At 47.5% G+C, this 13,571-nt stretch overlaps 1 protein-coding gene across 3 annotated transcripts in view; it reads right to left on the bottom strand.

Annotated features, from left to right (window-relative positions):
• The window catches only part of LOC137300895 (uncharacterized), a 51,058-nt gene that overhangs the window by 14,443 nt on the left and 23,044 nt on the right, over positions 1-13,571 (bottom strand). For all 3 annotated transcript variants that reach the window (XM_067970151.1, XM_067970150.1, XM_067970149.1), the window contains exons 4-11: positions 12,847-13,066; positions 10,002-10,189; positions 8,116-8,250; positions 4,638-4,852; positions 2,947-3,136; positions 2,550-2,727; positions 1,642-1,832; positions 634-842 (exon numbers count right to left, since the gene is read on the bottom strand). In XM_067970151.1, the coding sequence (XP_067826252.1) occupies positions 634-842; positions 1,642-1,832; positions 2,550-2,727; positions 2,947-3,136; positions 4,638-4,852; positions 8,116-8,250; positions 10,002-10,189; positions 12,847-13,066 (1,526 nt within the window). The remainder of the gene's footprint in view (positions 1-633; positions 843-1,641; positions 1,833-2,549; positions 2,728-2,946; positions 3,137-4,637; positions 4,853-8,115; positions 8,251-10,001; positions 10,190-12,846; positions 13,067-13,571) is intronic.

Raw genomic sequence — 13,571 nt, 5'->3', positions numbered from 1 at the left:
GGATGGACTGTGCGGAAGGGTCGAGCGGAGGGGCTGCGCGGAGGGGTCGAGCGGATGGACTGTGCGGAAGGGTCGAGCGGATGGACTGTGCGGCGGGGTCGAGCGGAGGGGTCGAGCGGAGGGGCTGCGCGGAGGGGTCGAGCGGAGGGGCTGCGCGGAGGGGTCGAGCGGAGGGGCTGCGCGGAGGGGTCGAGCGGAGGGGCTGCGCGGAGGGGTCGAGCGGAGGGGCTGCGCGGAGGGGTCGAGCGGAGGGGCTGCGCGGAGGGATGAGCGGAGGGACTGTGCTGAGGGGCTACTTACAGATGCCAAACTTTAGAACTCAGTCACTGGATTTTTCAAACAACTTTACTCACATGGATATAGTCTGGAGGATTGATCGGTAATATTGGTCTACTCAGGTAACAGCAGGTGATAACCAGTCTACCCAGGTAACACAGCAGGTGTTAACCAGTCTACCCAGGTAATATATTTGGTGATAACCAGTCTACCCAGGTAACAGCAGGTGTTAACCAGCCTACCTAGGTAACACAGCAGGTGATAAAAGATGTACTTCGCTTGCTTGTAATATTGATGCATCGTTTGATCAGGTGTAACCACCAGCCCTGCCCCAGCACCTACTGTTCTGACACTCACTCCTCGAATGTGTGTGCCACTGGGACATGGCCTTTTGAATTTTCTGACCCGATTTCTCACTGGATCTTCTGTCAGCTTCCAGTTTTTGTAGTAACCGCATTTTCCAAAGGGTCAGCACAGCTCGACACTGCCGGCTGAAAGAAAACCCTTCAACCAACTCTCGACACCTCTGACGACCCTGCCTCCACTTGCTCCAACTCAGAAACACTCTAGAGGAAGAAAATTACACAAAGATTCTTATTTAATCTTCCATATAAATGTTATCAACACTGAACCTGTACCTGTACCTACAGATATAGGTATAGGTACAGGTTCAGGTACAGGAGGACCTGAAACCCAGTGAGAGTCAGCACCTTCAGGTTAGGAGGGGACCTGAACCCCAGTGAGAGTCAGCACCTTCAGGTTAGGAGGGGACCTGAACCCCAGTGAGAGTCAGCACCTTCAGGTTAGGAGGGGACCTGAACCCCAGTGAGAGTCAGCACCTTCAGGAGAGGAGGGGACCTGAACCCCAGTGAGAGTCAGCACCTTCAGGAGAGGAGGGGACCTGAACCCCAGTGAGAGTCAGCACCTTCAGGAGAGGGGGGGACCTGAACCCCAGTGAGAGTCAGCACCTTCAGGAGAGGGGGGGACCTGAACCCCAGTGAGAGTCAGCACCTTCAGGAGAGGGGGGGACCTGAACCCCAGTGAGAGTCAGCACCTTCAGGAGAGGAGGGGACCTGAACCCCAGGGAGAGTCAGCACCTTCAGGAGAGGGGGGGGACCTGAACCCCGGGGAGAGTCAGCACCTTCAGGAGAGGGGGGGACCTGAACCCCGGGGAGAGTCAGCACCTTCAGGAGAGGAGGGGACCTGAACCCCGGGGAGAGTCAGCACCTTCAGGAGAGGAGGGGACCTGAACTCCAGTGAAGGTCAGCATCTTCAGGAGAGATGGGGGGAAAATAAAATAAAAACTAACAAGAAAGAAGCGTTCAGCCAGCAGATAGCGGAATACCGATACCAACACTCGCGTACCGTGCCAGCAGGGACCGTTGGCGATATCGCTCCACTCGCCGCACCTGTCGCAATCGCGCAGCCCAGAACAGCAGATGCTGTTCAACCAAGTGCTTCTCTATTTTGCGCTGAAGCCACTTTCCTGCTGTCTCTAGCTTAGGTCTGTCTGCTGGTCTTGCTTCATGTAACCTGTCCAGTTGCAGCACAATCCCCTACAAGTAAATGTCACAAATAATTGGTTACAGCCTTTGTGTTTGGATTTTCATTTTACTTTACATGGCATGATGCAAAACTGAACATCAACCAAGAATACAGCAGTGTTAGAAAGGCCACCACCTCCAAACAAGCAGAGGGCTAACCTGCATTCACTGCACAAAACAGGTATTTCAGTGATATCGGGATTTAGATTGTGCTGCAGTGTGATTAAACAGTCACCTTTAGAAAAGAAAAATTTAAAAGGCAATAGAGAATGGACAGGGGAATGGGACCAATGGGCGAGCTCTTTCAGAGAGAGAGTACAAGTGCAATGGGCCGAATGGGGAAAGGACAGTGGATGAGCCCTTTAAATAGCGCTGAAGGGTCTTTCCTGCCACGAGTTGCTGGGCGAGTTTATCATGTAATTTTAATTTCCACTTTGAATACTTCTGGCGCGCATTCTGGACGCTTACAGAGTAGCCCGATCCAATATAGCGGGCATGCTCAATGCCCATTATATTGGAAGCTTAGGTGCCATTTTACACCTGTAATTGCTGAACTACTGGGATAACAAACTTTTCAACTGATGACAGAAACACAAACATTTTCAGAACGTGTAGGAGGTGATTTTTTTTTTACCCAGGAGCCTCGGACTTCTCCGCCTGGACATTATTTGCTCGATCTGTTGGGTAAATATCACAGGCGGGGGTCTCAAGCATGTATTCTCCATCTACCTGTTCAGGTGAGCTGCAGTTAGTGTCGGATGACTCCTTTGTACCCGTTAATGTGGCTGTGCAATCCCGCTGAGGCAGATGTTTGCTGAATCCCTGCAGATGTAGTTGGAAAGATTCCTCAGGCCAGGGTTTTAGAGCATCCTGCAATTGGCTCCATGTCGGGATCCTGTAAAACTCACTGGATACAAGAACACCAATTCAGTCCAAAATACGTACAGAAACTCCTGAAAACCATCTTGCTTTTTGGTGACCGGACTCCCGAACTCAGCCTTGACCACCTACCTGAGCTCTCTGTGTCCAGATAAAGTTTGCCCTGGCATCCCACCCCCAGCCCCCACCCTCCCCCGGCCTGGCCTAACCCAACCCACCCCGGCACCTTAATACCCCCAGATCATACTTAGCCAGCTGCAGTTTGTAAATCTCTCTCCAGTCCTGGAACGTTCGCTGCAGTGTCTGGTCAGGCCAAATGCCGTCCAGTGATTGGGGCTCCCTCCAAGATAGCTGGACATCCTCCACTTGGATGTAAATCTCACTTGCTCCATCCTGGGTGTAGTCATCATCCTCCCCATGATTCCGACAGCCCAGAGCTAAACAGAGACACATAGAAAGTAAGCCCAGTTTGAATGAAAGAACTAAGACCCTGAATTTACATTTGTGTGAGATCAGCTCCTCTATTCTAGCCAGGCTGTGACCACTTTGGGGAGGGGGTTGAGGGGGGGGGGCGGAGTAGAGAGAATCTTCCTCTGCTCTCCACTGCAGGGAGCTTGGCTCCTTCCCCAGTGCAACATGCCATTCTTCAAAACACAATCTTAGAGGGCTTGACTGGGTAGATGCAGAGAGGCTGCTTCCCCTGGCTGGAGAGTCTAGAACTAGGGGGCATAGTGGCAGGATAAGGGTTTGCCTATTTGGGACTGAGATGAGGAAAAATTTCTTCACTCAGAGGGTTGTGAATCTTTGGAATTCTCTACCCGAGAGCTGTGGATGCTGAGTCATTGAGAATATTCAAGACTGAGATTGATAGATTTTTGGACTCTAGGGGAATCTAGGGATATGGGGATCAGGCGTGAAAGTGGAAATGAGGTCGAAGATTAGCCGTGATCTGATTGAATGGTGGAGCAGGCTCGAGGGGCCGTATGGCCTATTGCTGCTCCTATTTCTTATGTTCTTGTGTTCTTATTCTGAATGCACTCAAGGATTTACGGATTGAATACGCAAATTAAGCTGCAGATTAGTAGCGACAGTTTGTTGCATTTTTGAACACGTTACCCTCGGGGCAGTGACGTACTGAGAAAAGGTGAGGAGGTGGCTATATGGGGTCGATCCATCTAAAAGAGACAGGCTTGTTGGCCTATTCCTGTTTCTAAAAATTCTGTTGATACAGGGGCCTGTTCGCTACATTCACAATGAGCAATCAGTTCGTTCAGATTGCTATCACATCAATGCAGCCATCAGCAATTTAAAACAGCAAACCTAGGAAAAAGCCCCCTTTGTATAGTTTGGTCAAGGAAACTGGAAACTCCAGAGACTTGAGCATATAATCTAGGTTAACACTCCAGTGCAGGACCGAGGGAGTGCTGCACTGTCGGAGGGTCAGTACTGAGGGAGTGCTGCACTGTCGGAGGGTCAGTACTGAGGGAGCGCTGCCCTGTCGGAGGGGCAGTACTGAGGGAGTGCTGCGCTGTCGGAGGGGCAGTACTGAGGGAGTGCTAGGAAAAAGCCCCCTTTGTATAGTTTGGTCAAGGAAACTGGAAACTCCAGAGACTTGAGCATATAATCTAGGTTAACACTTCAGTGCAGGACCGAGGGAGTGCTGCACTGTCGGAGGGGCAGTACTGAGGGAATGCTGCACTGTCGGAGGGGCAGTACTGAGGGAGTGCTGCACTGTCGGAGGTGCCGCCTTTCAGATGAGACATTAAACCGAGGCCCTGTCGGTCCTCTCAGGTGGATGTAAAAGATTCCAATGTACTATTCGAAGAAGAGCCTTGATCTCTCATTCAGAAGCCTCTGTCTAAACTCTAATTGAAATGAAATAAGCAAATCTGCACATTTCTGACATGGCTAGTGATGAGGTACAAATGGACGAGTGACCTTTTCTTATGTCCAAACCCGTAATTTGCTGCTGTGTTCGTGTGTGGCACAGTTGGAAAAGGTGCAAGACGGTCACTTCCTCTCCACGTTTTAGCTGCAACATTGTGCGCCACTGCAGGAAGCAACTCTGCAGATTGTCAGTGTGGCTCTTCTCTAGGATGCGTTGGCAGGCAACCTTTTGTCCAACAAACAGTGTCCATGCATCAAAGCAACCCCTGGGAACAGAAACACATAAGTAAAGGTCAGTGCTATAGCGAGACAAGGACAACAACCCCTGACAACATTTAACGATAAAAAAAATTACTTGGCATTTTATCACATCACAGAAACTTCACATAAACGCCAGGTAATTAATACAAACACTGAGTCTCACCTCATACAGTGCGCCACACTCCACACTGAGGGACAATTACACACAGTAATAGACTTTAGAGGAGTCACCAAATGCTGAGATCACCATCTCCAGGCCTCCTTCTGCTCTCTAGAATACCACAATCTCAGACAAGGACTTGTAATGTCCAGGATGAGGTTTAGAGAAGGCTCACAGTCTTTTTTTTTGTATTGCCCTCCCCATCTCTCCTGAAACGCTGACTGTTTGGTTCCTTGGGTGCTGGTTGTCCTCTGATACTTCCCTAAGTGCCATTCTTCAGGTGAGCCTATGAGTGCCAAAAGGCCAACTGACCATCACAGCTGAGCCTAATCCGTCCTACACCCGATGTCCACACAAGTGGGCTTTCCAGCAGGAATCACTGGATAGTGATCAGAAGCTGATGCTCTGACTGAGTGTTTCCCCTTTCCTAGTCCATGGAAGCTGAGGTCAGTTGTAGGATTCCTAATGCTGTCCAGCTGAGATCAGTTAATTCAGCTCAGTCTGGGGATGGAATCTGGAACCTACTGGCCTATATGGATCAATTCTACATGAGGGAGCTGCTTTTACACACTGAGCACTGGACAGCTGTGATCCAGTTCATCATATCTCAAACTTTGCATGTGTTTTTCTTCAGTAGAGTAAATGCCATCACGGAGCTAGAATGGATCTCACCTCACCTGCTCCTTCTCCGGAAAGGAAGTCTTCAGGGATGGGAGCATCTACAAGAGGAAAAACTAGGAAAAATATTAATACACTCAATCAATAATTCTTGAGTATTATAACTCACTGCACTGCTACAGTAAAAATGAAAAGGAACCATTCTGGTCTTGTTGAGTTCTTCCCTTCTGAGCACAGAAACACTTACAGTTGCAGCTGTCTGCAGTGGTCTCCCGCGAACAGTGCATGGATCACTAGTCTTCCCTTGCTGTGAAGATGCTGAGCATTAAGCATTGCCCACAGCCTCCTCCTCCCCACCAGATGCTGTACTTCTGTTGTACACGCAGCTTGTGCAAGCCTCAAGAGTAACTGTTAGGGATGACAGAAAGCCATCCATAAGTGGCCAGCACTGAGGAAAAACTTCACTCTCACAATAAGGAGACTTCAGCAACTGTTTAAAAACCTCATCAAGCATCATCGCACTCTGAGGATACTAATCTCACCTGCCTGTATGTGCCTATCCCTCTCACCCTGTGGGCTCAGAGACAGCTCTCCCAGTCTCTTACTACTTAAAGCCTGAAGCCAATCCATAGCTGCCTTCCCGCAAAGGGGATAAGGAGAATACTGAAGAATTATGGCTTCAATCGGGCATTCCAGAAATCACTGACTCTTTACAACCAGCGTGCCATCATACTGGGCCAAGATACAAAAAGTCAATCTCTTTAACACCATCACATTCTGGTGACTGCAGGCCTGTCTGTGATGATCAAGGGTTTTACCAGAGCATGGAAATACTTTCTGGGCAGTGCTTCTGGTTTACTTTATGGGAAAAGGTCAATATTCATCACTTTTTGCAATACTTTTGAAGAGGGTGGTTGGTGATCCAGAAAAACACATCGGTCCAATAGTTTTCTCTTAACCTCCTTGTTATTTGTCTCTGATATAAACAACAGGTTTGCTGGAAGGTTTTATTTACAATAACCTTTTTAAAGCCCCATAAAAGTACAACTACTAATATCTGCACCAGGAAAGCAGGAGTTTGGATAACTTTGTTTCTGCGAAAGAGTTTAGGTCACTAATGTAATAGGCTGGGCCAAGCCATAAGAAAATCCAGCATCAAGGAATAGATGGCAGATAGGGTCAGAGAAACCATGGGCCAGACCTGGCCATGGAACAAACCAGAAAATGCTGGAATTACAGAGCAGGTCAGTCAAGATCTGAAACCTTTTATCAGCAAAAGGCCCCCTCCCCCAAAACGTTAACATATCTTTTTTCTCCCAATGCTGACGGACTTGCTGAGCATCTTCAGCTTTTATTTTAGGTTTCCAATTTTCACGGTTTTTCTTTCTAACCCTTAAAATGAGATGTACAGGACTCTCATTTATTCATTCAGTCACTGTAAGAGGCTTCTTCCGAACGTTGCTTGGTAGATCGTACATCTCCATCTCCAACGGGTCTCAGCTCTCCTCATGGCAAAGAAGATCCCGATATTCTGGGTCGAGAGCTAGTTGCGTCTTGGCTGTCCGAGGGACGATTCCAGGTGTTTGGAGGACAGGCTCTCAGTGCCCTGGAGGTGTCATGTGATCGAGCCTGGCCACGAATTCAAACAGCGATTAATGCCTTTTGGCATTTGTGACACTTTGGGGTTGGACTATTAGTGACATGGTCATACCACTGAATGCAGCAGATGTGCTGAAGACACCACTGTCCACTGTGTCAATTGTTGCTTGGTCCGCTTGCGATGCATAAATATGAATTGGAGTGATGCAAGTATCATGCAGGTGAATTGGAGTGATGCAAGTATCATGCAGGTGAATTGGAGTGATGCAAGTATCATGCAGGTGAATTGGAGTGATGCAAGTATCATGCAGGTGAATTGGAGTGATGCAAGTATCATACAGGTGAATTGGAGTGATGCAAGTATCAGGTGAATTGGAGTGATGCAAGTATCATACAGGTGAATTGGAGTGATGCAAGTATCAGGTGAATTGGAGTGATGCAAGTATCATACAGGTGAATTGGAGTGATGCAAGTATCATACATGTGAATTGGAGTGATGCAAGTATCATACAGGTGAATTGGAGTGATGCAAGTATCATACAGGTGAATTGGAGTGATGCAAGTATCATACAGGTGAATTGGAGTGATGCAAGTATCATGCAGGTGAATTGGAGTGATGCAAGTATCATACATGTGAATTGGAGTGATGCAAGTATCAGGTGAATTGGAGTGATGCAAGTATCATACAGGTGAATTGGAGTGATGTAAGTATCATACAGGTGAATTGGAGTGATGCAAGTATCAGGTGAATTGGAGTGATGCAAGTATCATAGGGGCGAAGTTTTGTTGGGATGTGATGACCACATGTTCTTGCGTAGGCCCATGATCAACTCTAGTGTCGAGATAATATTACCGTGGATGGGTGAGGTAGGGGCCTGGGGGACTCGGTACCTGATACACTCCTGGGACCACCTTTCCCGTGCTTTCCTTTTAATTCTTTTTGCCTTCGTTCTCTGCGTCCATTTCTGAAACACTTGGGTCTTCAGTCGAGATGACAATTGATCACAGCAAGTACACACCTGACACCTGAAAACAGACACCGATCAGCAATCGTTAATTAGAAAACACTGTCAAATGTGGCTTTAAAACCTGGCCCCAGACATTCAAATGGAACTGAAACATTTACATAACAGTCACTCGTCTGTAAAGGCCACATATAATGCCACAAGCGGGAAGGGTTTCCATCATTCACAGAGTCATCAGTAACATGCCATGCTGCTGCAGGCTGCACATTAATGTAACTGCTTGCTGCTAACTGCCGTGGTGACGACTAACCAGACACACCTCGACTTACCCCATTGGCTACACTTGTATAACTCTGAATGTCCGTCTCTCCACCTCTCTCGGAAGGAGAATGGAGATTAAATACTGAGGCCTTGAAATTGCACTGTGTGAACATCAGCTTACGAAGCAGTGGTGACTTTTAAAATAGTGGACCAAGGAATTTCATATGAAAATGTTCCCATGCTAATATTTGCACAGTACAATTTCTAGGCCTTGGTGATCATCTGAGAGCCGGGACCCCAGTGTTGGGGCACAAGTTCCTGCTGCTGTTCCCCACAATCTGAGCTCTTATTTCAAACAAGGGCTTGAAGAGGGTGCAGAGTGGAAGTGAGACCCTCTTCCCCACAGGGAAGGGAACAACTCAGCAGCTCACAAAGCCAGCACTGATAGGCCTGCGAGTGGTATACTCTCTCGGCCTCACAGCCTCAGAATCATGGGGATAGGAATCTAAACTGGGCCTAGAACATGATTTTAAAAAGCAGGGAGATGCTATTTGCTCAAGCGCCAGTGTTTATAGCACACTTGCATGGAAAGCTAACGCTGAACCTTTCCTTCTGCTCTATTCCAACAATCTCCTTCCAAGCAACAAATAGGTGATGGGTCAGAACCTGCCCCAGGCCACGCTGTAGAACTCTCCAGGCATGGTCTCCATCTGTCTCCTTTGTTTGTTGAACCTGACCTATGACAGCAGCATCTACCTGCAAGCCGGCTCCAACCCCTGCACCTTTAAACATCTGAGTGTCAGATTTAGGCTGCACTCACTGTCAAAAGGTACAGACAGCACAAAGTGCATGACCAACACAGACTCAAATAGATACTGTGGGGAACAAACTGGGTTAACAGGCATAGCACAGAGAAAAGGCTCCTACAGAGAGCTGTATACATTGCATCAAGTGCATGAACCCATCAGTATCAGAGCTACAAGCTCATACCCTAAAGCCACAAAAAGACCATTCATCAAATGTGAGATGGATGAGAACAAAAATCAAGGAGTCCTTTCCCTACTGGGGGTCACAGTTTAAAGCAGTTTATAATCAGAACTGATTACTACTACACCTACACTGCGTGAGGGAGAAGGGTCATCTGTTGAGCAGCACCAGCTGGTTCTATATTATTTACATATCTCATATTCTTCGGCTACATTCACAATTCACCTTCAAACCTGCACCACCTCTTAACACCAATATATTTGTGAATTTCAGCTTAGTTTCTAACTATGAAATCATGCAGCTAGTGTCCTACAAGATTTCACACACTCAGTACACAGCCTGCTACAATGGGTCAACGGCAAAATACATCTCAGATTTAAATGCAGCATCCCACGATGATCTTGTGGGTACTGGTAATGCGTGATGTGGTACTGAGCTCTACAGGCAGGAAGATGCCAGAATCAATTCCACGCCCTGAGGCATGAGGTCAATTGTAGCACCCTTGTGTGAGTATAAAGTACATCATCTGTCTTACACTATTGTAGTATCAATGTTCACACTTACTGGCTGTGCAAACTGGCCAAGCTCAGGGATTGTGCGCCCTCGTGTTGTTTCCTCCAGGGTCTGTAAGTTTTAGTCCCAATCAGCTGCAGTGTGACCGACTTCTCCAGGTGAATACCACAGGATTCACCACCTGTGTTTGGAGCTTCAGCCACCAGCTGACACTGTCTGGTGCTGGCTGCATCTCTCCACTGGGTGCAGGGGAGAAAATTCACAACATAACCATCTTCACAAAGTTTTTTTCAAGAGAGAATATCCTCTAAAGTTTTTATTTCAAATTTTTAAAAGTGCAGGAAAGGAGCAGTAAACATAACTCCATTGTGACTAACACATTCTTGGGGTTTCTTTACTCTGTTTTTAAATTCCAGATATTTTTGGCTTTTGTGGTTCAAATTACTCTCACAGGTGAGTCCTAACTCTCTATGTCTTAGAAAATGTTTTCACTTGCTCAGATATCCAGGTAAATTTGTAGCTGCCCAGGGAACAAACAGAAAACCCTGTGCAGATGATCTCAGCTACGAGTTTTATCCTCTGTTTTCACATAATCCTTGTCTTCAGCGGCCGGCAGAGTAAATAGGATTTGACTTGGGATTTAATTGCCAAACACATTTATTAACTGTAAATGAACAAGTAAATAACAGTAGTGCAGCATATATTTTTCCACCAGTTGGTAAGTTTACCCTGCTCCTTGTAAGGAAATAATAACTAGTTTGCAACTGCTGAGCTAAACTGTTATCAGTAATATTCATAGCGAGCAGTTTTTTCTTTTCTCACCATCCACAAAAGCCATCAGGAATAATTATTAACTAATCAAAATTGCACTGTTCCCCATCCCACACCATCCCATCCTTAAGGGGCCCCACTTGATATTCATACCACAAAATCCTGTGCATAAACTGCACCATGATGGTTTATTTGACCCACAAAGTTTGGGGTGCAGCTTGTGTTCCTGAGGTCTTGGAGTCTGCCCAGCTGATCTGAGTCACCACAGCAGCTTTTTTTTTTAAATTATTCGTTCATGGGATGTGGGCGTCGCTGGCGAGGCCAGTATTTATTGCCCATCCCTAATTGCCCTTGAGAAGGTGGTGGTGAGCCGCCTTCTTGAACCGCTGCAGTCCGTGTGGTGAAGGTTCTCCCACAGTGCTGTTAGGAAGGGAGTTCCAGGATTTTGACCCAGCGACCATGAAGGAACGGCGATATATTTCCAAGTCGGGATGGTGTGTGACTTGGAGGGGAACGTGCAGGTGGTGGTGTTCCCATGTGCCTGCTGCTCTTGTCCTTCTAGGTGGCAGAAGTCGCGGGTTTGGGAGGTGCTGTTGAAGAAGCCTTGGCGAGTTGCTGCAGTGCATCCTGTGGATGGTATACACTGCAACCACTGTGAAGGGAGTGAATGTTTAGGGTGGTGGATGGGATGCCAATCAAGCGGGCTGCTTTGTTCTGGATGGTGTCGAGCTTCTTGAGTGTTTTTGGAGCTGCACTCATCCAGGCAAGTGGAGAGTATTCCATCTCACTCCTGACTTGTGCCTTGTAGATGGTGGAAAGGCTTTGGGGAGTCAGGAGGTGAGTCACTCGCCGCAGAATACCCAGCCTCTGACTTGCTCTTGTAGCCACAGTATTTATATGGCTGGTCAATGGTGACCCCCAGGATGTTGATGGTGGGGGATTCAGCGATGATAATGCCGTTGAATGTCAAGGGGAGGTGGTTAGACTCTCTTGTTGAAGATGGTCCTTGTCTGGCGCGAATGTTACTTGCCACTTATAAGCCCAAGCCTGGATGTTGTCCAGGTCTTGCTGCATGCGGGCTCAGACTGCTTCATTATCTGAGGGGTTGCGAATGGAACTGAACACTGTGCAATCATCTGCGAACATCCCCATTTCTGACCTTATGATGGAGGGAAGGTCATTTATGAAGCAGCTGAAGATGGTTGGGCCTAGGACACTGCCTTGAGGAACTCCTGCAGCAATATCCTGGGGCTGAGATGATTGGCCTCCAATAACCACTACCATCTTCCTTTGTGCTAGGTATGACTCCAATCACTGGAGAGTTTTCCCCGATTCCCATTGACTTCAATTTTACTACGGCTCCTTGGTGCCACACTCGGTCAAATGCTGCCTTGATGTCAAGTGGGCAGTCACTCTCACCTCACCTCTGGAATTCAGCTCTTTTGTCCATGTTTGGACCAAGGCTGTAATGAGGTCTGGAGCCGAGTGGTCCTGGTGGAACCCAAACTGAGCATCGGTGAGCAGGTTATTGGTGAGTAAGTGCCGCTTGATAGCACTGTCGCCGACATCTTCCATCACTTTGCTGATGATTGAGAGTAGACTGATGGGGTGGTAATTGGCTGGATTGGATTTGTCCTGCTTTTTGTGGACATTACAATGCGACTAATTCATGTGATTTTACGCAATACATTTCCTGCTACCCAAACATATCACAGCAATCTCTATTCATTCCCCCGATATCCTTTGCAATATGTTTTCCAAAATTGCCTTTCCTCCTGAATGATGATCTTAGCAGTTTAGTTAGTTGGAAGTAGGTGAGCCAGAGAAGACATAATAGTGTGTGACCACGGGAGCGGCAAAGTGAGGATGGGAGACAGAATCTCTGCCCAAAATCAGCATCTCTCTCCCCTGCACTCAGCTGAAGGGGGCCTTATGGCAAGAGGTGGCCATGGGGAGATGGAAGTGGCTACGGGAAGAGAAGGAAGTGACCGTCAGAAGAGCAGGAAGTGGCCTTGGGAAGACAAGAACGTGCTAACTAAGAAAATTAGAGCTATCCTTTTTTTCAAACTGGGAATAAGATTCTGCGTGTGAGGGCTGTCACATTTTTAACCCTGTGTGTACTCACTCGGTTAAAGCAATGAGCCAGGAGCCGTGAGCACTGACTTCTCTCCAGAAATTCCTCCTGTATCTGGGTGAGCTGTACAGCCCAGTGCAGTGCCTGCAGCCCCTTCCTCAGCAACTGACATTCCTGCAAACATATAGCCACAGCGTAACGCTGTTGGACAGAGCGGTGCCAGGCACAGAGACACCTCAACAGAAGCCTCTGGTGATACAGCTTCAGGGACCTGAAATAAAGAAACGTCAGGAGAGAGTCTGTTACACAGCACATGTAACTATCTGGCCAAGCTGATCAACTTATCCCAACCTTTGGATGAATCTTCCTTGGAACTTTTAAATGAAGCATAATCTCTTCTTCCCTTCCCTCCACAATTTTCTCCCCTCCTCTCCTGAAGCTGCTGACTCTCACTGGGGTTCAGGTCCCCAACTCACCGGAAGGTGCTGACTCTCACTGGGGTTCAGATCTCCTCCTCTCCTGAAGATGCTGACTCTCACTGGGGTTCAGGTCCCCTCCTCTCCTCTCAGGGAACTGCTGCTGCATAATCTCAACGTAAAGCCATACAATATGCAATACTACACACAGCAGAATGCATTTATGATCAAAATATAGTAATTATTACTTTTTCATCCATAAACTCTACAAATACTGAACTTTTGTCTAAATCTGATCGCTAAAATTGGTATCCAGGAGTGGTACATCTCCACTCAACCTGACAACAGGAGCCAGACCGA

Source organism: Heptranchias perlo, chromosome 32, assembly GCF_035084215.1.
Source record: "Heptranchias perlo isolate sHepPer1 chromosome 32, sHepPer1.hap1, whole genome shotgun sequence".
In the NCBI taxonomy this organism is placed as follows: domain Eukaryota; kingdom Metazoa; phylum Chordata; class Chondrichthyes; order Hexanchiformes; family Hexanchidae; genus Heptranchias; species Heptranchias perlo.
Note: the sequence above shows the minus strand (reverse complement) of the source record. Positions and strands in the feature narration are given on the sequence as shown.